Source organism: Phyllostomus discolor, chromosome 3, assembly GCF_004126475.2.
Source record: "Phyllostomus discolor isolate MPI-MPIP mPhyDis1 chromosome 3, mPhyDis1.pri.v3, whole genome shotgun sequence".
NCBI lineage: Eukaryota > Metazoa > Chordata > Mammalia > Chiroptera > Phyllostomidae > Phyllostomus > Phyllostomus discolor.
The window spans coordinates 213,752,352-213,778,815 of NC_040905.2; the positions used below are offsets into that span (position 1 = coordinate 213,752,352).

At 69.5% G+C, this 26,464-nt stretch overlaps 1 protein-coding gene across 11 annotated transcripts in view; it reads left to right on the forward strand.

Annotated features, from left to right (window-relative positions):
- VAV2 (vav guanine nucleotide exchange factor 2) overlaps positions 1 to 26,464 on the forward strand; it is an 89,931-nt gene that overhangs the window by 34,390 nt on the left and 29,077 nt on the right. For all 11 annotated transcript variants that reach the window (XR_004902386.1, XR_004902387.1, XM_036022458.1 and 8 more), the window contains exons 3-4: positions 14,160 to 14,218; positions 20,234 to 20,302. Coding sequence is in view for 9 of the 11 variants with exons in the window: in XM_036022458.1 (XP_035878351.1) it covers positions 14,160 to 14,218; positions 20,234 to 20,302 (128 nt within the window). In the remaining 2 variants the exon portion in view is untranslated. The remainder of the gene's footprint in view (positions 1 to 14,159; positions 14,219 to 20,233; positions 20,303 to 26,464) is intronic.

Genomic DNA, 26,464 nt, shown 5'->3' on the forward strand with positions numbered 1-26,464 from the left:
TGGAGGCGCAGCCCGGGCCTGAGCTGGTCCCATGGGAGGAGGCATGTCCCTCTGTGTGGAGCCTGTGATGGGTTCCGTGGGACCGGCACTGGCTCTGCGTTGCTGAAGGCGCTTTGGAGACTGTGTGTCGTCGGTTTCCCGAAAAGGGTGGCTCTGTCTTCCGGGAACATAAAAAGGCCCGGCTAGCAGGAAAGGACAAATGAGTTTTCCGTTTCTCTCCCCGTAGGTTCCCAGCTTTCGGGTGGGCCATAAAAAACAGGCAGCGTGACGTTCCACCGTTAGAGAGTCCTTCCTTTGACTGAAGTGTTTTCCTGTTGACGTAGGTCGCCCGTGAGGCCTCCTCACTCGCTTCTCAGGGCCGAGGGCGCTGTGTGACCCCTCCCAAGAGTGGGCTCTGATCAGGAGTGGAGAGGGGACTTGGGCCCCTCGCAGGGGAGACGGGCCAAGTCCAGATCTCCGGCCGGCCCGTTGCTGGCCCCTGGCGGGAGGGACGGTCTGGGGCCGGCTGGACTTTGGGGAGCGCAGGCGGGCAGGGGGCCAGGCGGGGGCCGTGAGCACAGGCCGAGGGGGAGCAGCGGCCGCCACCTCCTCCTCCTCCTCCTCATGAATTCTGCATGAGCCCCAGTTTCACGGCGGCCCCGAGTGCAGGGCTGCTTTGTGAGGGTCTCAGGGAAGCCTCGAGGGTGACGGATGGCGGCCGAGCCCCCGGAGGTGGAGTGACCGGCTCCGGGCACCATATGCTGTGGGGGACCCCGGCGTCAGCACCCAGGCCTCGCCCCCACCCCACCCGACCTGCCCGGGGGCTGCACGCAGCTGGCACGTCCTGGCCACTGGGAGCACGCCCGAGTGCGTGGGGTGGCCGTGGACGCGGCTGTGGCCCCCCCACCCCCGGCAGCCCAGCTGTGGTCTCGAGAGGGGCCCTCGCTGCCCCCGGGGGGGGGGTTTCGTCTGGCTCGGACCCCGCCCCTGCTCCCTCCCTGTCCCTCTCCCTCGGGGCCCCGGGTCTCCCCTCACCCACTGCGCCTTCTCAGGCTGCCCGGCTCCCTGTGAAACGCCGCCCTGTTCCAGCAGGGCCGCCCCGGGGCGGCGAGCGGGCGCGTGTCCCGGCGGGTCCCGCCTGGCCTGGGTCGGCGCCGCCACCCTGCCCCGCCGCGAGCCAGGCCCCCCCCACTCCCCCCACCCCCCCCAGGGAGCTTCCCCGCGAGTCACTGTCGGTTAGCATTCAGCTCGGGTCCCGGCTGCGTGGCGGGGCGTCTCGCTCCTTTCTTTTGCCTTATCTGCGCCGACCACGCTCGGCCGCGCCGCCTCTCAGCCTCCTCCAGGAGCGGGCGCCGGCCCGGGGGGGAGCAGAGGGGCGTCTGGGGAGGACCCCGCTCTCCTCCCGTCCCCCCGGGGCTGGCCGCGGCCTGTGCCCGCCTCCTGCCGGGCCTGGGGGCGGGGGGAGGGGGAGATGAGGGAGTGCACTCAGCCGTGCACGCGGGTGGGCTGCACGCCTGTGCTGTGTGTTCACACACGTGTGCACACATGCCCCTGCGCACACACATACACACATATGCATGTATGCACACACTTGTGTGCACACACGGGTTTGTGTGTGGTTGTGTGCACACATGTTTGTGCTTGCTCGTATGTGTGCACACGTGTACACACGTTTATGTGCTGTGTGCATGTGTTTATATACATGTGTTTGTGTTGTGCATGCATGTACTTGTGCACACATGTATTTCTGTGTTGTGTTGCATGTGCACATGTTCGTGTGCACGGGTGTTTGTATGCACACACCCGTGTCCGTCCAGATGTCCAGAATCTGGGCATCTCGGTGGGGTCAGCTGTCTGCTGCGTCCTGTGGACCCGTGGAGCCCTGCACAGCTGCCACCCTCCCTGGGGTCTCCCCCGAGACCTTCTTCTGGACCCCTCTCTGCCCTCCCTCTCGGGACCCTCCTGGGCATCACCTGCGGAGGGAGAGGGGCCTTGGGTCCCGGTCCTCCTCCAGTTGTGGAGGACAGAACTCTGCCTCACATCCTGGGGGCCCCAGAGCCCCAGCCCAGCTGGGATGTGCTCGCTGGGTGGCCCTGTCCCCAGCCTGTGTCCTCTGTCCCCAAGACGGCCCCCAAGTATCCCCACTCTGTGCACGGAGACCTGGGCGGGGAGTCGATGCAGGAGGCCTGCTCAGCTGCCCTGTGGCCGGGCTGATTTCAGCCCCGGGGGGCCCTCCACGCCTGGCTTTCGTGACACCAGGGCCCCCTCACTGAGTGACCTGGAACCCGTGACTCAGTTGCATCCTGATGAGTGTGTTCACAGCCTGCGGTGTGAGCCTTCTCCAGAGGGCGTCCGCCTCCGCTCCCCGCCCCCCACCCCGGCCTCCTGGGAGCCCAGGTCTGCAGAACGAACAGAGGCCTGTTTGTGTGCGAGCGCGGCTCAGCCTGTGCCTCTGCCCGTGGGCCGGGATGGCCTCGCCTGTGCACCGGGCGGCCCCGAGGCCTCCCCTGAGGCTACCCCAGCCCGGCCCTCACTCGCCCGCCGGCCCAACCGCCCACCCTGGGTCTCATAGCCCCCCCCACACCCCGTTTTACTGTGCCCCTCCCCCTCCTCCCCACTCTCCTGCATCCCTTACCTGCTCCCCTGCTCCCCCACCGTCTCCTGAGCACCCCTCCACCCCCTGCTGCACCCCCATGGTCAGCTCTCTCTGTTGTTGCCCATTGTGCTCCCATCACGGACAAAGACACTGAGGATTGGACAGCAGGGGTCACGTGTCCAGCTCCGGGTCTCAGGCCACAGTGTCCCCTCCTGCACCTTTCCTTTGCTCCTGCTGTGGCTCCTGGCCCGAGAGGACCCATTCTGGTGGGAGACATCTGCCCTGAGTCCAGAACATTCTCCCCGGGCGGCGGGAGGACGAGCAGGCCTCCTTTGGCCTCAGGGCCACCTGGACGGAGCCTGGGGGGGGGGTGCTGACCCCCTAGGGGGCCAGGCCGCCAAGTCACCGTTCTAGGCTCTCGGAGGGTGGCCGGCGGGCTCAGGCTGCCCCCGGAAGGACCACCTCCTGTCCTGCCGAGGCCCCTGCATCCCTCCGTTGAACTCCCCTGTTCTGAAAACGCCTGCGTGGACATGAGGGGCTCTGAGCGTTTCTGCATGTTGCATATGGAGATGCCCAGTCCTTGCTGGCTGGGGAAGCCGATGGCCGGCGCTGGGTGGCAGTGGTGGCTGCTGGGACGGGAGACCCTGGGAAAGCCATTAAACAGGCCAAAGGCTTCGCCCTCCAGGGTGGAAGTGCAGGCAGCGCCGCAGTCCCCGCAGCTCGGCCTCCAAACACATCCTCACCCTGCAGTCCCAAGTGTAGTCTCCTCACAGCACAGGATGGCTGCTCAGCTTCTGCCATTGCACCCACACTCCATATATCAGGGAAGAAAAAGGAGGGGCAGCAGTATCCCATCCAGATCAGGGCCTCCCTCCCAGCCCTGTCCTCCTTACCTGCTTTTGGGCCAGACATGGGCCTGAGGCCCTGCCCTGCTGCAGGTGAGGATGGGGGTGGGGCCTTCAGCTGGGCAGCCCCTGCCCATCTGAGACTCATCTCCCATGGGAGACGGAGAGGGACCTGGGGATGTGGGGGGGCTAGATGTGTTTGCCACACGTGGGGACAGTTAACCTATTCCTCCCCCACTCGGGTTTTTTCTCTGCTTTTCTCTCCTTTTTCTTTTTTTTAAAGATTTTATTTATTTATTTTTAGAGAAAGGAGAAAGGAGAGAAACACCCATGTGTGGTTGCCTCTCATGCGCCCCCCTACTGGGGACCTAGCCCACAACCCAGGCGTGTGCCCTGACTGGGAATCGAACCTGTGACCCTTTAGTTCTCAGGCCGGGGCTCCGTCCACTGAACCATGCCAGCCAGGGTTCTCTCTGCATTTTTTGTTTTTGAACAGAAGAAACCTGGGCAGGAGCTGGGAAACCTTGGTGTGTCCACCCTGCTGGGCTTGTTGTCCAGTCCCAGTCCCAGCGGCCAGGCCGAGTGGGCGCCGTGTCTGTTATGGGCGGGGACACTGGGAGCCCGGTGCTGCCGCGTGAAGTGCACTCGGCTGTGCGGCCGCCGCCGCCGCCGCCTGTCACGGGGAAGCCAGATTTCGCTCCGGGCTGCGGCAATGGGTGGGGGGTGGCCTCCTGGGAGCGAGGGAGAGGAGACAGCGGGTGGGGGTCCTGGTGAAACGGCCAGAATGGGATATTCTCGAGGAAGTCGGGTCCGCTGTGGGGGTGTCAGGCATCCCCTGGGGGTGCCAGGGGGTGAGGAAGCCGTGAACGTTCAGGGTGTCCCCCCAGAGCCCCATGACGGGGCCCCACAGCACACTCCTCCTGTTTCAGTTGAGACCCCGAGGCACCCAGGGGTGAGCAGCCTGGGGGGCGGAGCTTGCAGCCCCTTCCTCGTTCAGGCCGGCGGAGGGGTGGCCCCCCCGAGGGGGGTGGCGGGGAGGAGAAGCTGCTCTCTCTCCACGTGCTTGTCCATCCCTCCGCTTCCAGGGTCCCTGCCCCAGGGGCCGGCGGGTGGAGGCTGACCAGCCGCCCACCTCCCCTCCCGCCTGCATCCCAGGCCTGTCCTAGAGCGGGGGCTGGGGACCCCCTTTGCTCAGAGGCCTGGAGAGGCAGAGGCAGTGGGGATGCCCTGTCACCTCGACACCCAGAGCACTCTCCACCGCCCAGCCTCATGCCCCCACCTTTCAGGGCGCCTCCCCCAGCTCACGGGGGCACAGCCGGAGGGTGGAGCCGGGCTGGCAGGAGGTTGTAGGCCTGTCCCGGTGCCCTGGTCGCTCTGCCCACTGCCCGAGTCCCGTTGCTCTGCTCCTGCCATCAGGGTCCTCTCGGGGTCTTCAGAAAGGGCAGGTGGACTCTCGGGGTCCCTTCTCGGGAGGGGGGGTACGAGGCTGGGGGGGTCCGGTGGGGCAGGAGGCTGCTGGCTGGAAGTCGTCGTCTGTAGAGAGGTGGGTCCTGGGACCCAGCTGGCTCCCCGAGCCCAGCTGCCCACCTCTCTGGAAACCTGGCTTCCTGGGGGCGCCCCTCCCTGGGACAGGTGGGTGGGCGGGCTGCACGCGGCTGAGCCGCCGGCTTTTTTCCCGTCAGAGCCGTCCCTCGCCCTGCCCCGTCCGTCCCCGGGGCGTGTCATTTGTGCTTCCAGGCAATTAGTTTCTGCGGGGCGTCCCCGAGGGCTCATCTGGGCCAAGGGTCACTTCCCACAGAACGGGCCTGGCAGATGGCCCTGCCCTGCCCCCACCCCAAGGAGGGCATCGCGTGTGCGGGGTCGGGGCAGGGGGACCTCGCAGTCCTGGGGCCATGCAGGCAGCTGGCTCTGTCTTCTGAGTGGGCCTGAGCCCCTGAGGACCCCCGAGGATACCCTCCCACCCGGAGGAACCAGCACCTGCCGTGGCCCCCAGCGCCCTTGAGTCCCTGGGGCTGCAGCCGACCCCTGCGTCACCTGGGAGGGGACGTCCTGCCCTCTGGGTCTGAAGGGCAGGGTCGGCCTCTGCGTTTCGGAGAACCTGACCTCAGGTTTGGGGGAGGACATGACTTTTGGGGGACCCCAGAACGCAGTACCCATGTCAGTCAGCTGTGACGGCAGCAGACCCTGGCGGGGCCCCCTTGGGGGACTGTGAAGACAGGCTCGTGGCCCTCGGGGAGCCTGCTCTCGGGGGCTGAGTGGGGGGCGCATGCAGGGTGGGCCGGCCGTCCTCGTGGGGGGGCACCCCGCCCGGGCCTCGCCCTGCGCTCCACTCCCAGCCTGAGCCCCGCCCCTCCCTCCCCGTCTCCCTCGGTTTCCGCGGCCTCGGAGGTGGGAGGTGGGCGGGGTTCGCAGGGCCTGAGGGGGGCGGACTGTTTTCTCCGGCGGCTCCGTCTGCGGCGTCTCCACCCGCTTCCACCGGCGCAGGCGCAGTGGGGAACGCCACCCGACGTCCCGCCGGGGGCCAGCACCGCGCAGCGGGCGTGGGGCGCTGGGGTCTCCCCTGCGCGGAGGCTGCTGGGGGAGCCGAGGCCGCACCCCCGCCCAGCGCCCCCCACAGGTCCTGCGAGCAGGCGCTCACTTGGGGGTCCCGCGCTCCTGTGCGCAACGCCTGTTCCTCCCCAGGCCTCGGGTGCCCTGGTGCCCCCTCCAGGGGGCCTTCCCGGAGGCCCCGCCCCCCAGGGGGAGGCCCCTGTGCCACCACCAGCTGGCCTGTCCCTTGCCCACAGCACTGAGCCCGAGATGGGTCCCGTGAGCCCCCGAGGCCCCAGTGGCCTCCCCTCCCCCGCTCAGTGCTTGCTGCGCCGTGGCCGCCCGCCGATCGCTGCTGAGCACGCGGATGGACGAACGGCGAGAACCCCCCTGTAGGGCGCTGCCATCCCCCAGTCACGGGCCAGGGCCTGGGGACCCCTAGGGGTTGGGGGTCGGGGGGCAGGGGGCAGCTGGCGGGACCCAGCACTGCCACATCAAGCCCGGTGTCCAGCCCCTCCCGGGGGCTGTGGCTCAGGCACCCTCAGTGGGGACGCGCGTGTGTCTGGCCAGGGTGGTGGCGGGACCTTGGACGGGGGCCCCCCACCCCTGGGCCCTCTGTCGCTGCTGCCACCACAGAGACACGCATGTGTGTTGAGGACCTGGTGCCGTGAGCTGGGAGGTGTGGTCGTGGTTCCCCTGGCCGCTCAGGTGGCCGCTCATGGTGGCAGGGGGGTGGGCAGCAAAGTGGCTCGGAAAGCCACCCTCCTCGGCAGGTCGTGGCTGCGGCCACCTCCTTGGCCCGTGAGCCAGCGGGGCTGTGACGGGCGGCGAGGGGGTGCGGGCTGGAGCTGAGGTGCCAGAAGCGCTGGGGCGGGGGGTGGGCGGCTCTGGGGAGAGGCTTAGACAGGGAGGGGGCTGAGGCCGGAGTCCTGGCCCCCCTCCTTGAAGGGTGTGGGTGCCCCTCACACCACGCAGGCTCCCCCAGCCTTCCCTGCTGCCCTGGGCCGGCGACCACTCCGGCCTGCGTGTCTCTGCCCCACGGGTGACCCCGACGATCTTGGCTGGTTGAAGGTTCAGGGAGGCGGGGCGGGGGACAGCTTCTGTGTCCAGGGCCAGGCTCTGGGTCAGGGCTCAGGCGTAGGGTCAGGGCCCAGGTGTGGGGTCAAGGCTCAGGTGGGGGGTCAGGGCTCAAGCCTGGGATCAGGGCTCAGGCGTGGGGTCAGGGCCCAGGCTTGGGGATCAGGGCTGAGGCTGGGGGTCAGAGCTCAGGCCCTGGGTCAGGGCTCAGACTTGGGGTCAGGGCTCAGGCGGGGGGTCAGGGCTCAGGCTCCCTTCAGTGTAGTTAACGCCAGAGCTTTGCGTGGGCTGTGACCCGACCCCACGGCCGGTCGGCGGCTGGGAGTACCCAGGGTGGCGCGTCTCCAGCCCTCGGGGGCCTCGGCGTGGTCGTTCTCTGGCGGCCCCTGCCGTCCCAGCACCGACCCGGCGTCCTGAGGACGGGGCGGGCACAGGGCACCGCCCCCCCCCCCCCCCCCCCGGCAGCTCTGGCAGCTGTTCCCATCTCAGGGAGGACACAGAGATGCGGGGGGAAGGGCTGGGCTCAAAGAATTGTGTCCCCCGCAACGGGGGGGGGTCACCCGTCAGGCCTCACGTTCCCCACCTGGAAAGTGGGGGTGAGGGTCCCGACCCCACAGGGGTGGGGTGGCGCCACACCACGCGTGTGGGGTCGGCAGCCAGGGTGCCAGGCCGAGGCGGGCCCCCCCACTCCGGCAGCCGCCTGCACTCTGGCCCCCCGGGGCAGGTTTCTCGTGCCAGGAAGAGGGAAGGGACGGGTGTCCTCCCACCTCCCAGAGCGGGCTCTGCCCCACTGGGTCACGTCGAGTCAGCACCCCGGCCCTGGTGCCCAGGGCTGCCCTGGGGACCCTCGTCCCTGCCGGGGGGTGACTCACGCCGCCGGGCGGCGGACGTGTCTGAGCTGAGGCTCCGACCCCGTCGGGGGAGACGAGTCGCTGCGTGTCTGCAGCGTCTGCAGCCCGGGGTTGACAGGTCTCCCGTATTTAGTGCACCTGGGGCTCACCTTTGTCCCTGCCCTGGGGGCGGGGCAGCCCCAGCCGGCTGCTCCGCCTGTGGCAGCTGTGGCTGGGTGGCTTCCGGGGAGGAGGCCGGAGCGGCAGGCCGGGGGTGGGGGGAGGTGGGGGGGCCTGCATTCACAGACACTGAGTGGCCCAGGGCCTCTCGGCCTCGGAGGGGATGGGGGGGCCCGCTCAGCCGCCTCTCCTGCCGCCCGGGACGAGGTCTGCGGTCCTGTCTGCTGCCGTCTGCGTCAGCTCCCTGGCGGGCGAGCTGGCTCTCCTGGGCCCGGGCCAGGGCCGCAGGCCAGGCCCACGGCCAGATGGGCGTGCTGGGTCTGCCCGGGCTCATCCCCAGTCAGATGCAGCTGTGGGCCCCGGGGACCCCTCCCCAAACTGCGAGGGGCAGCCGAAGGGCTCCGGGGGGCTTGAGGGGACGTGCCCAGGCGGGCGGGAAGCCGCGTGAGGTGTGGGCTGCAGGAGAAGCTGCGTGTGGGCCTGACAGCCCCCAGTGCAGCGTGGCCCCCCGGACAGGGCCCTGGCTGGGGGCCACAGGGGGGGCCTTGGCTCATCCCTCCCCACCCCCCAGCTGGTTTTCGGGTTTCCCACCGGCCCCTCGAAGGCCCCGGGCCAGGCGGTCCGCAGGCTCCTTCCGACACGGACTTGGAGTCTCCCGGGCTGGTTCCTGCAGACCCGCCCGGTCGGGGGCGGCGGGGGGTCAGGTGCTCGGCTGGTCCAGGCCCCGTCCTGCAACCCCGGAGCTCCTGTCCCCCTGCCGTTCCCGGGCAGGGACGGGGGCCGGTCCTCTGAGCTGGGAGGGCCCCAGACGGTCCAGTTTGAGCTTCTCCGGCCAGACGCAGGCTTCTTGTTCCTGTTCCGTGCGGGTCTTTTCGGGAGGAGAGGCTGCCCGGGGCCCTGGGTGGAGGCGGCCGGGGACCGGCGCTGGGGAGCGCGCCCACTGGGAGGCAGCGGGGGCGGGGTGGGGGGACGAGAGCCTGCCGAGTGCGTGCGGGGCCTTCGTCACCTTGGATGGGATGTTGTGTGTTTGCTCCGTGGGCCGGGGGTGGCGGAGACTGAGGCCCACAGAGGCGGCGAGGCCTGGAGGGTCAGCGGCGGGTCTGGGCCTTGAACCCGGGCCTCTGGCCTCACGTCCCGGTTTGTGCCCTTCTGCTGCTGCCCCATGGTCACAAGTTCATGAAAGCGGCTCCCGTGACTCGTGACCCCAGGTCACCCCTCCGAGCTTCAGTTTTCTTGGTGGCAAAAGGGGCCCATTTGTCCCCCAGGAGAGAGTCTGGGGCGGGGTGGGCCCGGGCTCTGTCCCAGGAGACGCACTTTGTCTGGGTGGGGGGGGACCAGGGCCCCAGGCTCCCTCTGCACGGGGTTCACGTGCTGGTGGGCTCACTCTCTCCCGCGCTGGCTGTGCGAGGAGGAGGCTCGAAGCCTTGGGCTGCCGGTCCTGGGGCTCCGTGTGGTCTCTCCCCCCGGCGTTTGCGGGTCTTGGTCCGGGCCTGCGGGGACTGAGGCCGTGCAGCCTGACTCGGGGGGGTCTGTTCAGACCGCACTGCGCGTGCAGGCCAGGCGCCGGGAGGGGTGGGCCAAGGCAGAGGGGGCTGCGGGCCTCTCCGTGGGGCCTCCTTCTTTGGTCCTCGGTGGCTCCTGAGCTCCGACCCTGTTGTAAAGGGAGGGCGGCCGGGTCCTTCTTCCCTGCACTCGGCCCCAAAGCTGCTGCCGGTCCCTGTCTTCAGGCAGTGGCGCTGGGGCCCGGGGTCCAGCTCTCTCCTGTCTCCCCGCATCTGGCCCACGTGGCCGTGGTGGCTGAGACTTGACTGAGGTCCCTATGGCCGCTTGTCACCCGGAAGGCAGCGGCACCGAGTTCGCCCTGACTTCGCTCTCGGCGTGAGAAGCAGCCGCGGGCGGGCGCTGCAGGTGGAGCCGGGAGGTCGGTTGGCAACGGTTCCTTCTAGGTAGGCGGCGGTGCTGCCTGCAGGCTCAGCAGGCGGGGAGCTGTGTCTCCAGGGCCACGTGTTCAAGGGAGTTTGCTGCCCTGGCTGTGGGCTGCGTGGCGCTGTGTGGCAGTGGCTGGCAGGGGAGGCCCGTGGGCTCCGGCCCCGCCGTGCGGTTCCTCTCGATTCCTAACGGCAGCGGCAGACGGGGACTGGGAGGGTGTCCCGGTCGGGCCCTGTGGTCACTCACCACGTCGCCAGCACACAGGAGCCCGGGCCCCTGTCAGTGGCTGGCTCGTGTCCCCCTGGTTCAAGAACTGGGGTCCAGGCTGCGCCATGGGGAGGGGGGCGGATGCCGGCGGAACAGCCCCCGGCACACAAGCGTGGGCACGGGGAACGGGGCGCCCACACTCGAGTTTTGTGTGCCGCCCGCCGGTGTGTGTGAGGGTCAGACCCTTCTCCTTCCCCTGCACGGTTGGCAGCCTGTGCCTCTCACTGGGGCGTCTGGAACCCCTGGCCTCAGTAAGTCCCCGCCCACGCCGGCAGCTTCCTCGGGGCTCAGAATTCCACCGTGTGGGTGTGTCCACCTGTCTTTTATTTTCCTGTTTTCTCTCAGGCAGGCCGCTCCAGGTTGTCTCTCGCGTGTGTGTCTGGAGCCGAATCGCTCCACATGCCCGGCGTGGAGACTGGGGTCTTCTGTAGTGACACCCCCCTGCGGGCCCTGGTCCCCCTGTGGGCGAGGGCCCCCTGTGAGCATGGTCCCCCTGCGGGTGAGGTCCCCCTGTGGGCCGGGGCTGGGAGCACCTCACCGAGCACCCTCCCACGGGGAGAGCCCTGGCAAACTGCTCTGTGGCTGTCCGAGAGGCATTGGGCCCTGGGAGAGGGGGCTGGGCGTGAGGTCTCCAGGCTGCGGTCTGGGCACCCCCACACATAGGTCTGCGGCCGGTGCTCAGCCCCGCCCAGCCCCCCGGCCCCGGAGCCTGGTCCCCCAGCCTTGATGGCAGACACTCGGGGACCGTAAGGCCGGGACTTCTGGGCTGGACCCTGGAGCGTGGGCAGCCTGCTCCCTCGGGTCCCGGGCCCTGCTGTCGCTGGCCAAGCCCAGCCCGGTGTGTGAGTGTGAGTGTGAGTGTGAGCACACCTGAGGGGTGTGAGAATGGGCACATTGGGGCCTCCAGAGGGGCTGGCTCCCCAAACCCTGCGCAGGAGGGTTTGCTGGCGGTCACTGCGGGTCACCCTGGCCTCTCCAGGGCGCGTTCCTCAGGCCGCCTGCCTGCCTGCCTCCTCACACCTGGGCAGCATTGGGAGCTGGAGCGTGGAGCCCAGCACGAGGGCGCTGTCCTGTCTTGGGGACCCACGGGGGCCAGCGGCACCAGCGGCACAGCCCGGTGCTGGCGAGAGGAGGCAGTGGGGCCCCAGGGCAGGGGTCCCGGGAGCCCCGTTCTGGAACGCCAGGCGTGGGGTGGGCTGCCCCGGGCCCCACCCCTTACCTTCCCGCAGAAGTCCTTCCTGCCCTCTCTGCTCGAGTCCCGTCCTGCCCCCTGCAGGCCAGCCGGAGAGGGACAGCGCAGGGACCGAGCATGTGCTGTCGCCCGTCTGACCCCAGGCCGTGCCCAGCTGAGCCACGCGGGGCCTTAAACATAAATGCTGATTCCCGGGCCCCACTCAGAGCCTGCTGAGCTGCCCGGGGAGGTCTGCCCTGTAAAGCACCGTCTGTGGACGCGAGGGAGCTGATTGGCTGCTGGCGTCGGGCACTGGTGGGTGGGGAGCCAGGGTCAGAGCGGCCGCAGCCCGGGGTGGAGGGACCTGGAGCCACGGCTGTGATCCAGGGTCCGGGCCTCGGACCTCGATGCCCCACCCTGGAGGCTGTCCCTCCTGCTCCCTGTCCCTGCACGGAGCAGCTGTGTTAAAGGTCACGGTGGGTGTGGCCCCCCAGAGTAGCACCATGGCACCATGGGAGCCGGCTCTCGGAGCGCTCTTTGTCCCTGCCCCCCCTCCTCCCCGGAGGGAGGCTCTGTGGGCTCAGGTGGCCCCAGCTGGGGTGGGGGCGGGAAGGAAGGGCAGGTGTGTGTGTGTGTGTGTGTGTGTGTGTCTTCATTCCGTGTATTAACTGGGACGTCGCCGGGAGGCGGAGGGAGGAGCTGGGGAAAGGTCACCCTTTGACATTTACGCTTTCCGGAGAGGCAGGCGGTGGGGCAGGGTCTCCTGTGGTCTCTGGAGCGATGCCCCCGGGAAGCCAGCCCCCTGCGGGTGGTGCCCCTGCTCCTGCCCTTTCTCAGGGGGCCACTCCCCACCCTGTCCTCACCACTGTCTCAGGGGTCCCACGTCTGCCCCCAGCAGCTCGGCCGACCGGGTCCCCGGGTCCCCGGAGCGGGTTGTCCTGTGGTCTCGCACAGACTCTCCGGCCGGGAAGCACGTGGCCCAGGCAGGGCCCGGGCGGGCGCCTGCGGCAGACCCGGCACGTCCAGCCCTGCAGAGGGCGCCACACCGTCTGGACGGGACCCGGGAGCCCGGCCCTTCGCAGCCGCCAGTGACAGGCTCCAGCTCGGAGCCGAGTGGCCATGATATCCGGGCCGAGGCCGCCGTGGCCGCACCGGCTGGAGGAGCCGCGCTGGGCCCGGGGCCGCGGGCCTGTGGACGTGTCCGGGGCCATCTCCTGCGGCCGGCTCGCTCTCTGCGGCTGCACCCCCCTGCACGTGGCTCGGCCTTCGCACTCACGCCAGGTGGGCGAACGGGCTCTGTCCCCTGTGTCTGCCGGCCGCCGCTCGGAGGGGCTCGTGGGGAGGAGGGGGGGTGGCAGCGGTTCGTGGCGTCGGCATGGCTAGGCACGAGGGTGACGGCTGGTGCACCCACGAGGCACCGCCCCGCCCCCCCCCCGCTAACACCTCCAGCTTCTGTCGGAGGACTGACCGCAAGGGCGGACAGCGCGGCGGCTCTGACTCGTGTCCTCTGTAAATATTCAGAGCTCTCAACGCCAGGAATAACGCCCAAAGCCCAGCTGCTCATGAGAGAGCCGCCCCCCCCCCAACCGGGGCTGCTGAGCCTGGGGGCCCGGCTGGGCCGGCTGCACCCTGAGCCAGCCCCTCAGGGTCTCGGCCCCCGTGGGTCCCGGCCCCCGAATGGCAGCGCCCTCCCGGCGGGCAGCACACAGCGTGCAGCCTGCTGGCCAAGCCGGCACCGTCTTGCAGGCTGGGAAGCAGCCCTTCCGGACGGCTTGGGGTTTGCCCTGGAACCTTGGAGGAATTGCTGCTAGGGGGAGAACGACCTAGAAGGAATGCGTCCCAGCCAGGGGGCCGTGGGCAGGTGACCCAGCCTGCTCCGTCTCCAGACGTGCGTGTCAGGACGGGCCGTGGCGGGGTGCGAGGGCTCCCCGGGGCGAGGCCCGAGGAGGGGCCCTGGGGCTCAGCTCCCAGGGGGGCCCCGATCCCAGCAGGGAGTGTGTGGCATCAGCAAGTGGCCACCCCGGGGCACGCTCAAGGTCTCTGTCCCCATTACACGCGCTGGTGAACGCTCCCAGGCACACATGTAGGGCACACACAAGCTTGCACACTCACAGAAGCACGCACACGCCCGTGGACACGCACAGACCAGCCCACTCACACGTGCTCACACCACAAAGGCTCCCGGTGGAGCCTCCGCTTCCTGGGGGCCCCGTTGTGGGTCCTGGCTCTGACCGGGAGCGGCCTCCCGCTGTGCTCCAGTACCACACTCGGCACCCTCTCCCCGCCTCCGTCTCCCCGGGGTCACCGGCCCAGCCTGGTGCTGCCGGTCGTTTGGAGGGTCTGTTTGATATCGTCTCTCTCCCCCGCCCCCCTGGGGGGCTTTTGGAGCTGGGAGTGGGGTGGGTGCCACTGTCCCCCGGGCAGGGCCAGGGTGGGGCCTCAGCCCAGGGAGGAGGGAAGAGTGGCTGGTCCCCGAGCAGGTCACCCCTCACCTTGTGATGAGTTCTCCCGTCCGGGGACGTCCCGCCGGGGCCCCTCCGCCCCCAGCCCCCCCCTGGCCCCCAGGTGTCAGTGCCCCAGAGGGACAGACCCGGTGCCGTCGGCACGAGGCGGGGGTCCGGCCGCCTCGCTGCTTCCCCCCCAAGACGACGTGGGCTCGGCGATCGGTGCTCCCCTCCCACAAACCCTCCCCCGTGACGGCCCTGCCGTGACTCCCTGTCTCCTCGTGACGTGACCAGTGTCTCCGTCCCCCGCAGGTCATCTCGGCGGTGTCCCGGCTGTCCCTGCACAATGTGGCCCAGAACAAAGGCATCAGGTGAGCCCCCCAGAGCGCGCACCCCTCTTCCCGCACCTCCCCAACCTGGGGGTGCCTGGCATCCCCTCCGCCCGCGTCCTCGCTGTGACCTGCCCACGTGCTGTCGGGGTGCCGGTCGGCGGCTGCCCGCAGGGCCGGGAGCTGGGCCGAGGCTGCCGCTCACACACACGCACACACACACACGCGCCGGGCACTCGCGAGCAGGGTGCTGGTGGCTGCGGAGGAGGCCCTTTCGGTGTGGGCGGTGAGATCGGCAGGCTGACGCCGCCACAGACCGTGGCCGGGGGTGGGGACGAAGTAGCTGGCGCTGGTTTGCAAAGACGGGAGAGAAGGGGGCCTGCCCACTTGGGGTCCCTCGGTGGGAAGGTCTCCCTGTGGTTTTCGTCCTGCTTGGAGCCCCGAGACCCCTGTGGCCTGGTCTCTTGTCTCGGGCAGGTGGACGGGTCGCACTGCCCTGGGGGGTGGGGAAGGGCAGCCCCACGCACCCACGGGCCCTGGCCGGTCCCGGCCTGCCGGGCAGGGTCAGAGAGACGGCTGCATGGGGACCAGGTTCCCGGCTGGCCAGGGGTGAGCACAGGAACTGCCCTTCCTGGACCTTCTGGGGGCACGTGGGCTGGCAGGGGCTCGAGAGGGGCTTGGGAGGGCAGAAACGACCCCCCCCCCCGGGTGGGAGACGGGTTGAACTCTGGGCGGGGGGGGCTTCATTGCACTGTTGCCTGTGGGCTGGGGGTCCCTGGCCCGTGGCTCCTGGCGGGGCTGGGCCGGCTCGGCCACCCCTCGGGGGGGCTGTGGCTTCAGGCCTCGCGCCCCAGGGACAGACGCCGCTGCTGGGGACCCACTTCGCCGTTGGGTCGTCGGAGGACTCAGAAGTCCCGTCGAATTCAGGGTTTGAAGACAAGGTCACACGACGGTCTGTGTAAAGCATTTCAAAACCACCCAATAACCACGTACGAAGGAGCATTTACAGTGTGGGGTGTAAGGAACGGACCACCAAACGGACCCCCTGTCCCCGAGAGGCGTGCATTCCAGGACGCCACCGAGCCCCCCGTGGGGCGGGCGGGAATCGGGCCGGTCGGACCCCCGCCCCCCCAGAGCGAGAGGGTCATTTCCTGATGCAAAGCCAGAGCCCTCTGGTCTTCCTGCTCTGTGCCCCCAGAAACGCCGGTGTGTCCCGTGTCCCCAGCCCTCGGAGTCGTGTGGCGCTGTGGTTTCTCTGCCCGGCCGGCCAACCAGCTTCCGGCACCTTCTGGTTCTGCGGGCGCAGCGCACACCCGGGGAGGCGGGGACGGAGTCTGTGCCCCAGATTGGCTGTTTTCTCTGCTCTCCCTGATCCCTCCTCCCTGCCCCGCAGCCCCGGGGCCCCAGGGCCGGGAGCCCAGTCAGGTTCCCCAGGGCGCACGGGCGGCCTGGCTCTGTGCAGATGGGGTCCTGCCGCGGCCTCTGGCTGTGGCCCCCTTGCCCCCGCCCCCCCGCTCCGCTGCAGGCTCAGAGGGCCTCCGTCTCCCTGGGGCTTCCCAGCGGGAGACCACCCCCAGCGGGGCTCCGGGTGGGGTGGAGCTCTGGGGAGCTGGCCTGTGTCTGTCCAGGGCGTGCGTCTGCCCTCTGATGGGCGTAAAGCCCCTGGAGTCGGGGTTGCCGCTGCTCCTGGCCTTCTTGCTGCAGCTCACCCGTCTCCCGTGGGCCCTGCACCCCGACGCCCCCCCCCCCCCCCCCCGCTGCAGCATGAGCTTCACTCCGACGGTGGCTTCACAGGAGGGGGGGGGGGCGGGGGCAGAAGCCCAGAGCGGCCTTTGGTTCAAAGGTCGGTGTTCAGTCAATCCACGGAGCCACGCCAGCCAGGGCAGCATGGTTTGTTTTAATAACAGAAATGGGGGGGCCCAAGACCCCCGCTTGGCTCTGTGCCTGCAGGAAGGACGCACGGCCAGGGGGCTGCTGTTCTCACGGTCAGGGTCACAGTTCATGTCAGGAGAGGGCGGAGGGAGGCCCGCAGAGGGGGTGGGCACGTTTCGGTGTCCAGTTCTCACCGGGAGTCTGTCCCAGAGACACCGCTGGACCCCCCACACCGTTGGCCTTGGGCTCCGGCCCCTCCAGGGCGGGGGCTGCTCCGTGTGGCCCGGGGCCCCCACATGCTTCACTAGCAGAGACCCTCCGGCTTGGCCCAAGGCCCCGGGGGACACAGGGACTCTGCCAGGCAGGACGTCCCCAGGACCCCGAGGCTCCCTCCCGGCGGAGCTGGGCCAGGCCCCGACCTTTCTGGACGCGCCTGTGGGGTGTGGACGTCCCCATCTCGAGAGGAGACCGTCCTGATCGCCTGATGGGCCTTCCGTTCATCGGCGGACGAGTGTCCTTCTGAGAGACACACGCTGGACCCCGGGGAGACCCCGGGGGCGGAGGCCTCGCCTGCCCGCCCTGCCCCCACACCTGCTGGACCCGCCTCTGCCCACCTCAGGGCCCGGCCAGGGCTGTGGCTGTGGCTTCACCTCGGGGTCGCTGCCCCGGGGAGGCAGGGAGATCCACCTCCCTGAGGACTGACCGTGGTTTAAGGTCCCGGTGGTGGCCCCTGGGCCGGCCTGTTGCCGCCCTGTCCCCTGGCTCCCAGGGGGCTCCTGCCCCACCTGGCCCTGAGCGAGCGTCCCCCCCCCCCCCCCCGGCTCCGCTCCCACCTCGCTGAGCCTGCACGTCCCCGAGGGTGAGTGCTCACTTGGGGGAGGGTGGGGACTGCCTCTTCTCACTGAAACCCATGACCGTGAGCAGAGCCCACCCGCCCGTCCCCCCACGTGCCTGGCGAGGTGGGAAGTGCCTCCATGCTGCGTCTCAGACGCCTCACAGCACACCTGTGGGGCAGGTGGCCTCTGTCACTGCACAGGCGAGGTCACAGGTGGGAAGCTCACGGCCGAGGAAGCCGTGCGGCCGGCTCGTAGTGCCCCCCCGTCTGGCACGAGGCTGGAATTCTGAGCACGAAATTGGACTTTGCTCTTCAAACCAGTGCCCCGCCCCCCGCCCCCTCCTGGGAGAAGCCCCCAATTTCCCCAGGCCAGGACCATGTCCCCCCAAAGCCTTCCCGCTCCCCCTCTGTGCCCGTGTGGCCTCCCTGTGCCCTTCAGCCCTGTGTGGCCTTCTCAGCGGGTGTGGGTCCCCCTCATCTGGGACACGGGCGCAGCCTGGGCTGGGTGTGGGGGGCAGGGGCATGGCCTGGCGCTGCCCCCCACCCTGCCCCGTTTCGAGGGCCTGTCTGCACGGGACGGGGCCGAGGACGCCTGTGGTGACAGCCGGGCGGAGGAGCAGGAGAGCCGGTCTGCACAGCGCCGCAGCCCTGGGCTCCGGGGCCTCCCCGCCAATTAGCGGCGGCACCCCGGTGGCTCTCCAGTAATTAACGGGCCTGCCCACCCGGCCCTGCAGGCCACGCGTTCCAAGTGCCGCTTCGGTTGGCCTGGCACGCCGTCCCGGCCCGGAGGGGCTGTTGGCCCGGCTGCCAGTCCCCGCCCACCCACGCTGGCCTCTTCCCTCTCGGCTCGGCTCCCGCCCCGTGGCCCCGGTCACGCCTGGTGCCAGGCCCTCCCACCACCCCCCACACAGGGAATTCTGAGGCCGGTGTTGGAACAGGAAACTGAGGCCCAGCCAGGGGCAGGGACCCACCTGGGGACCCTCAGGTGGTGGCAGGGTGTAAACGGAACCCCCGTTGCCTGTGATGGGCAGGACCCGGTGGCCAGCTCATCCGGGTCAGCGCTGGGCGCAGACGGGATGGGTGGTCGCCCTGCAGGGCTGGGGGGCCTCTGGGTCCGCGTCCACTCTTGGGGGCTGGTCTTGCCCTCCAGGGTGGGAAGGGTGGGCACGGTGGCCCCCGTGACCCTCCGCGGAGTCTCCGAGGAGCCCTGAGGACAAGGAGCAGTGCCTGCTGCGGGGGCCCGGAGCTGGGGACCACCTCGGCCTGGCCCCTGAGCCCGAGACACGGGGCAGCCTGAGGTCCGGCTCGGAGCCGGGTCGGGAACCGGCGGTGAAGCGGGAGGAGGCGCCGGAGGGGTACAGAGGCCGGGACCCCGCCTCCGCTGGCGCTGGCCTCCGGCGGCCCCGGTGCTGTTTGCCGGTCCTCTCCCTCTGGCCGGCACCCCTTCTTGCTGTGTGGGGTCTGCGGCTGCCCACCCAGACTCAGGGGCTCTGACCGGAGCCTCTGGGCTTGCAGTGGGCTGCCTGCCTCCTGCAGGGGCACCCCTCGGTCCCCTCGGTCCCCTCGGCGGGGGGGGCGGGCAGGAGCGCAGCTGCCCAGGACCTGGGCACAAGGAAGTACGTCCTCAGGACCCGCCTGCCCGGCTGAGGAGAACCCGGGGCTGGGGCCTGGGTGGCCGTGCGGGGGGGCGGGGGGTCCCCAGGACCATTCACGGGGCAGACGGCTCCATGGGTCTCGCTTCTCCCCTCTCCCCTTACAGAGCTTGTCAGCCGCCATTGGTGTCAGGGAGCTGGGGGTGGGGGCGGCCCAGTGGGGTCTGGCGGGTCGGCCGGTGTGGAGGTGGAAGGGGGGACCTAGGTCGAGTTGCAGAGTGGTCACCGGGTCCCACCTGCCCCGGCCCCTCCTGGGCTGTGCGTCACGGGGGAACGCGGCCTTGGAACCCGCCCCGGCGTGGACGTCGGGGTCAGCGTGGTGAAGGCACGGGCCAGCGGTGACCGGCCGCCTCCGTGTGACTTCTCACAAGCTCTTCCTGCAGATGCTGGTGTCTGGGGAAGGGGGAGTTTGAGAGTGTTTGACTTCCGCCCGTCTGCTCCCCTGTCCCCTCCAGGCTAGTCCCCGCCCCCCCCCCCCCCCCCCCCCGTCTTCCCGGCCATACCTTCATCCTTACACTCTCCGCACCCACCCAATCAGCTCACTCAGCTGCCCGTGGACCCCAGACCCAACCACTCTCCCACCCACCTGTCCTCTCAGACACCCTCCGTCCATCCACCTGTCCATCCATCCGCCGTCTGTCCACCCACCCACCCGTCCATCCCAGTGCTGGCCACCGTGTGAAGGGGAAGTGGACCCAGCGGGGACTGAACGCAGCCCGGGGCGGGGGGGGGGGGGGGGGCTGGCCCTGGAGGCCGTGCTCGCACCAAGGCTGGAGGTGGAGCGGGCCCCCCACCTGGGGCTTCCTGGCCTCTCGGGGCAGCCCCAGCAGCCGGGGTGCGGGGCCCCCTGTCCTGCCCCCCCGGTGGGTGGTCCCCCTCTCCTGCTCCGCCCCGCCCTGGCTGCAGCCTCCCCCTCAGCTGTGTCAGCAAGGAGCTGGCCTTGCAGCTGTGTCCCCCGGGGGGGTTGGGGGCCCCGGGTCAGGGGCGCACTGTGTGGGTTCTGCCTTCCGAGTTCTCCGTGGGCGAGGACTGGTGGCCCATGGGGACCCCGCAGAGACACGGGGAGGGGAGCAGGATGGCGTGCAATCACACAGAAGATTGACTTTTTAAAAAAAGAGACAGAGTTTTAAAACTCCTCCCGTGTCCTCGTTGAGGGAGCAGCCGCCGGCGGCCTGGCTGGCCGGAAGTGAGGCCCTGAAGTGCCCGGATAAGGGGGCTCTTGGGGGCGAGTTGTTGGTTTTGGTTTTTGATTCCTCCCCCGGGGATGTGAGCACTGATTTGAGGGGGTGGTGGTGGGGGACAGTGACGGGAGAAACACCGATCGGTGGCCTCCTGTCCTGGGGGTCGGACTGGCGACCTTCTGGGGTGCAGGACACAGCTCCAGTCAGCAGGGCTGGCCAGGCAGGCAGGCGTTCGAGCTCTCACTGGTAGAAAACAGCCCGGGGGAGGGGGGGGAGGGTGACCGCGGAAGGGAGAATCCGCAGCGAAGGACCGGGGTGGGGCGGGGCGCGGGTCTCCCACGCAGGGCGCGTCTGCCCGGCTGCGTCACGACACACGAGGCCCCGTTTCTTCCAACAGACGCCCGTGGCTCCCCTGCTGGAGCTGAGCGAGCCGTGATGGAGGACAGGTGGGGGTGGGGGCCCCAGCCGGCCGCGGGACCCGCTCACCTCGCTCTCCCCGCTCTCCCCTCCTCCGCAGGCCCTTCCCCTCCGAGGAGACGGCGGAGAACGATGAGGACGTCTACCGCAGCCTGGAGGAGCTGGCCGAGTGAGCCGCCGGGCGGGGCGGGGCGGGGCGTGTGGGCGGGGTGGGGCGTGTGGGCGGGGCGGGGCCAGTGGGGCGGGCGCGTGTGGGCGGGGCCCGCGGGCGGGGAGGGAGGGCGGGGACGCCGGCCCCCCCAGCAGAGCGGGGACCTGGCTTCTGCCCGCTCTCAGACAGGCGTGCGTTTCTGTCCCCCGCGCCTCCCTCCATGTCCGGAAGGGTCCCCGGCGTGTCTGGAGGTGACACGGGCGTGGTCCTCCTCCCCGGTCACCGCCAGGAGTCCAGGGAGCCTCCTTTGCAAGGCTGCAGGCAGAGCGCGTGGGCGGGGCTGGCCTGGGACTGGGGGGGGGGGGCTGTTGGGGGGGGGCTGTGGGTGTTTCCGGAGCGGGGCCCTGGGAACACAGGTAGCGAGTGGGCTCTGGCGGCCTGACGGGGCGGGCGTGGGGCCGAGACCAGGCCCCTGCAGCCACTGGGGCGTCTGTGGTCTTCCAGTCCCTTTGTGTCTGCTTCCCCTGCTCTGTGAGGACTGCCTGGATGCACCCGCCCGGGGCCAGGCCCGGCCGGCCATCCTGGGCTACCCACCTCGCTCTGGGAGCCGGAGCTTCGCTCACAGAGGAGCAGGGTCCAGTGCCGTGTCTGTGCCACTTGGGGCCGTGAGGCTCCCGGCACAGTGTCCGGCCTGGTGGCCTCCGTGTCCCCGGGCCAAAGTGACCAGCAGCACGGAGCTGACGGGAGAGGCAGCGGTGCCTTGAACCCATCAGACCTGATGGAGTCTTCATCGCAATCGCTGAGTTCCGTGAATGTCTAATCACTTTCATACTTTTAATTTTTAAAAATTCCCTTCTGGGCTGCTTAAACATTCCTTCTCCTTGCACAACGCGGACAGAGCTCAGGAAGGGAAATTCCGGCTGCCCTTCCGGCATTCCAGACGGTGCGCACGGCCCTGCTGACCGTGGCTGCGCAGCCGAGGGGGAGCCTTGCGCCGGGGGAGAGTGCCGGGAGTGCAGGAAGCAGGACTTTAAAAAAAGATTTACTTACTGATGTTTGGGGTGGGGGGAGGGAGAAAGAGACGGAGAGAAACATCCATCCGTTGGCCCTGACCAGGCACCGGGCCCGTGACCCAGGCATGTGCCCAGACCAGGAATCGAACCTGTGACATTCCGTTTTGCGGGACGATGCCCCCAGTGACCGAGCCACACCGGTCAGGGCGGGAAGCAGGGCTCTGGGTGCCCCTGTGGCTGGGCTGGGCGGCGAGGCCCCCATGGCGGGCAGCTCGGGCCGGGACCCATCAGAGGCTGCGGTTTTCTTCCCGGTCTCCCGAGGCTTTGGACCGCAGGTGTTGTTCCGCAGATCGGGGAGGGGGAGGGGGTGGTGCCCGAGTTTTTGAGGGGTTTCCCTCCGGAGTTGAGATGCCGGAGCACAGCGCTGCGTCTGGCGCAGCCCGGGCGCCGCGGGAGGCAGGAGGCGCGAGAGCCGTGTGTGTGAAGGGAGCCGCGTGCGCCCCTGAGCCTCGTCTTTCTCTGGGGGACGGAGAGCGCGCTGAGGACCTGCCAGTGGACGTGGGCTGGGGCGGCCACCCCCTGACTGTGTTCCCCCGTTTCGTCTTGCGGCCTCGTCCCTTCTCCGAGTCCACGGGGAAGGGGCCGTGTGGCTTGCTGGGAGGGTCTTCAGCTTCTCCTGGAGGTGCTCCCTGTGGGTGGGCGGGAGGGTTTGCGGCCTCTTCCCAGCGGGCGCGCCCCACACCCGCAGACAGTGGGCTCTCACCAGCTGGGGGGTCAGAGGAAAGAAGTGAGGCGGACAGGGCAGCCGGAGAGCTAGGGGGGAGATGCTGAGAGTGAGGGTCTCCCCCTCACCCCCTGGCTGACCCTGAAACCTCACGGTCGCGGGACGGTCCGAGCTGGACTAGGCCACCTGTGCTCTAGGGCGCGTGTGACACGAGGGACCAGCCCGCACGGTGCCCCGTCCGCCGTGCTCAGCGTCCACTAGAAATCCTCGGGCTCGCCAAGCACAGGGACGAGTGTGGCCGGTTCGGGGTGCACGCGGAGGCGGTTGGGACCGAGGTTGACGACCTCGATGCTGCCCCCTCGCAGCTTCTGTCAGCACGTCAGGAACGGGGAGGGAAACCGTGGCCGGGGAGTGGACAGAGGGGGCGGCGGAGGAAGGGGCAGCTGTGACCAGGGGTCACACGGGGAAAGCCGGGACAAGACACGCACCGTCCCGGGCCAGCCTCCGACCAGCAGGAACACACCACACGTGGTCTAACCCGGCTGGAACGGGGATCCTGGGGACAGCAGGGGGTGCGGCGGAGGAAGAAACGGAAAACCGAGGGGCCCCAAACTTCCTAGATTCCAAGCCCCCCCAGGAGGAGACTGCCGGACGTTGCCGGGGGGAAACGAGAGGGGGACCTGCCCATGGAGGCCTGTGCTGCGCCCCTGTGCCTGAAGGGGGTGGTGCCGGGGTTGGCGCGCCCCAGGCTACCCCGGGGACTCGGTTCCGTTTCCGTGAGGGCCCCAGCAAGACCCTGGAGGTCCTGTGGCAACAAAAGGGCTTGGATTACTTCGCACAATCCTACAAAAACAAAGCCCAAGGAGGTGAACTGCCCGACTTCAGGACTTCCTATGGAAGGAATAAAAAAAAAAAAAACAGAGGCACCTGCTGGGCCAGGAGGGCCGACGAGGTGGCCGGACCAGACAAGAGAATTCCAGAACAGAGCCACACCGCCGAGTCCATGGTGTTTGTGGAAGGGACCTCGGCGGTCCAGCGGGGAGAGGGAGGTTCGGATGGATCCCGCGCGGGAACCCCGCCCCGCCCCTCCCTCGCACCCACTGCGGCACGTCCGTCCGTCGGAGACCAGCGTGAACACACCACCGGCGCGGCCCCCGCAGACGCTGCCGGAGAAAACCCCGTGCCAACTGGGAGAAAGCAGAGATTTCTTCCCCAAGACACGGGGGTTTCTTAGGACGCAGGGCGGAGTCAGGGCCACGGGAGACACAGCTGAGAAATCGGACGTCGTTAACGTGACGAGTGGATTCTCATCCGGCGGTACCGTGGAGAAAACCAGTAGCCGGAGCCGGAGCCTGGGGAAAAGTTCGCAGAACCTGCCTGACCAAGAACGTGCGCCCAGAACCTGCAAAAAACCCCCAGAACCCTGTACGTGCGGCGGCGGCAGCGCACTTGTGGGCGGGGCCGTTTGCAGAGACGCGGAGTCCGCCGGAGAACCCTCCGCCCCGCCGGTCTTCGGGGAGACGCGGAGGGGAGCCGCCGTGGCGCCGCGCCGGACGGCCGGTGCAGGGGGCGGAAACAGGGACGACGCGCCCCGGCCGGAGCCGGGAGCCGCTGGGCTGCCGGGGCTGCAGCTGCGCTGGAGGAGCCCTCGGCCGCGGCCGGAGTTACCCTCCCCGCGCCTCCCCACGTCCACTCCTGGGTGGGTTTCATTTCCAAAGGCCGCGTGTCCTCAGGCAGCTTTCATTTACAACAACCCACGCGTGGAGGCCACCCAGTGCGCGCCCAGAGGAGGCTGACGACAAGGGGCGGCCCGCCCATGCGGTGGTGACGAAGCCGAGCAGACCACGGACAGCAGCGCCCCAGCCGGACCCCCCGAGTCTCGGGGTGGGGGGGATGAGGTCGGGCACAGAGGGACCGCCCCACACACGGTGCCGTTGGCGGGGCGCTCTAGAACAGACCAACCCGGCCTCTGGTGGAGAACGGCCGGGCGGGGTGGGGAGGGGGTGCGGATTGCTCCGGAGCGTTTAGGGGGTGAGAATGTTCGCTGAGCGGTGGCTGTGAGTGGCGAGGGGGTGTCCGTCGGTCACGTCAGTGCAGCTAAGCCTGTGTGCCAGCCTGCGGAAACCTTAGCGGAAAAAGAGGCGGTGGAAGGCCTGGCTCGGGCATTCCGCCCGCGCTCCAAAGGCAGCAGGTGCCCGGTTGACGTGGGTGGGCCCCGGGAAGAGAGAGGAGGACGGGGCTCGGCCCCTCGGACACCGCGTCTGCGTCCCAGGGGCCCGCGTCTTTCAAGTCCCGCCCGAGCGGGCGGCCTCCCGACGCCTCCAGCCGCCTCTGTCTGCCCCGCCTCCATGTACCGCGGCTCCTCTCTGGGGTCGTAGCGGGGGAGCCGGTGCCTGCCCCGTCCCGCGGTCAGCTGGTGGCCTCCGGTCTCTCTGACCCCTCGGTGCCCCCTTCAGACTCAGCCCCCTCAGGTGCTCGGGAGTGAACTCGGGGTGGCCGGTGCCCCCGAGGGAGACGCAGGGGGTGGGAACACGCTCCCCGGAAGATCCCTGAGATCTGGGCGAGCCCCCGCATCGGGCGCCGGCCCCCCAACTGTGCGGCATTGGCGAGAGCGCGGGCTTGGGGAGGAGGCGAGGCTGCGTCTCCCACTCGGATGCCGGCGGAGGGGGAGGTGCGCTGTGCAGAGGCCTGTGCTGACCGGGTTCTGAGCGGGGTGGGGGGCAGAGCAGCGGGATCAGCCAGAATGCCCCCCAAACCCCAGGGTGGGGGGGGAGGGAGCCCTCGTGTGGGCAGTCTGGTGTCCCCAGTGACCCCGAGGTCCTGTTCTGGGCCGACTTCCCGTCCTTTTCATTAATGCCATCGTTTCTTAAATGTTTAACCGTCAGGCTGTGGCTGGTGTGGCTCGGTGGGCCGGAGCGTCGCCCCGTGCCTGAAAGACTGGGGGTTTGATTCCCGGTCGGGGCTCATTCCTGGGTTGCGGGTGTGACCTCTGGTCCAGGCCCGTACGACTCCCGGTCCAGTACAGGAGGCAGCCAGTCCGAGTTTCCCTCTCTCCCTGCCTCTCTCTCTCTCTCTCTCTAGAAGCAATGGAAAAGTGTCCTCCAGTGAGGATTAAACAAATATACTTAACTATGGGGGGCCCCGCCCCCACATCCTTCCACGGCCCCCCAGCAAGAAGCCGCCGTCCCTAGACGGGGTGTTGGCGCACCTGTGTCTGAGGGAGCAGCGGGCTGGCCTGCCTCCACTCTGCTCCACTGGGTCACGGCGTTCGACGCCGGCTGTGCCGCCGGGCTCGCTCGCTGCACCCCAGAACCTGGGCATCCGGCCCCGCAGGGCAGCTCCTAGGCATCCGGACTCCCAGGACCCGGGGGCGGAGCTCCAGGAGTGGTTCCCTGTGGCCCGCGCCCTCACCCCTGGGTGGCGTGAGGTGTCCTATGGCAGCTTCCTGCCCGCCCTCTGGCCCCCCCACCACAGCCCCTCCCCCGCCACAGAGGGAGGTCGGGGTGCAGCGGCCTGCAGTCTCCCCGAGGCTGCGCCCCAGCCTTTGAAATGACAGCTGATGTTCAAAAGCTGGGTTTCAGGGGGGGGGGCAGGAGCCCATTCCTAAGAGCTGCTGGGTGTCATTTCCACGCTTCCCCACCTCCATGCCCGGTGGCTGCCCCACGGGGTGTGGCGGGGGGGGGGCCGGGGGCTCCCATGTTTCCGCTCCTTCTGGATGCGGACTGGCGGCCCTGCTCGGAGCCCAGGCTGTGCTCCCACCCCGGGCCGGCCCGGCCTCCAGGGTGCGCCCGCCTGAGCACAGCTGCGCTGGGCCTGGGCGGGTCCTGCCCCGGGAGCCCCAGGGTGACCCCGGGGGGGTTTGTCCTGGCCACGGAGGCTGCGGGGTGGTCGGATTGGCTCATTTGCGGGGTTGGTGCACGTTTGCGGAGCACCTGCTTTGTGTCAGGCATGGCGAACTGAAGGGGCGGGGACTTGGGTTTGCCGGGGAAGAGAGAGCTGCTTGCGCAGTCACGCACGGAGAGTCGGGGGTGCGGCGAGGGGTGCGCTTCGTGGGGAGCGGCAGGGAGAGTCTGGAGCGCAGAGTGGGCGGGGATCCCGGAAGGCCCCTCGGAGGAGAGTCAGGGCCCGGCCGCCAGCCGCAACCACCGTCTGCAAATTACAGGTTGAGCCGCGATTTCCTTGGTCCTCCTCTCTTGGGGAGGTGCGTCCCGGCCTCTGGGCGCCGGGTCGCAGGTGCGGGCGGGGCCGAGGGCGTTCAGCGGAGGGTCACTGCGGGCTGGGGGAGCGCAGGGCGCCCCGCACCCGCCGGATCTAAACGCGCCGTCACGGGGACGCAGGCGCCGGCCGCCGTTTTACGGACCCGGGGAGACGGAGGCCGGGAGGGGGCGCTCGCGGCCCCCCTGCCGCCTCGCCGCCCCCCCCCCCCCCGGCGCCGCCCCCTCC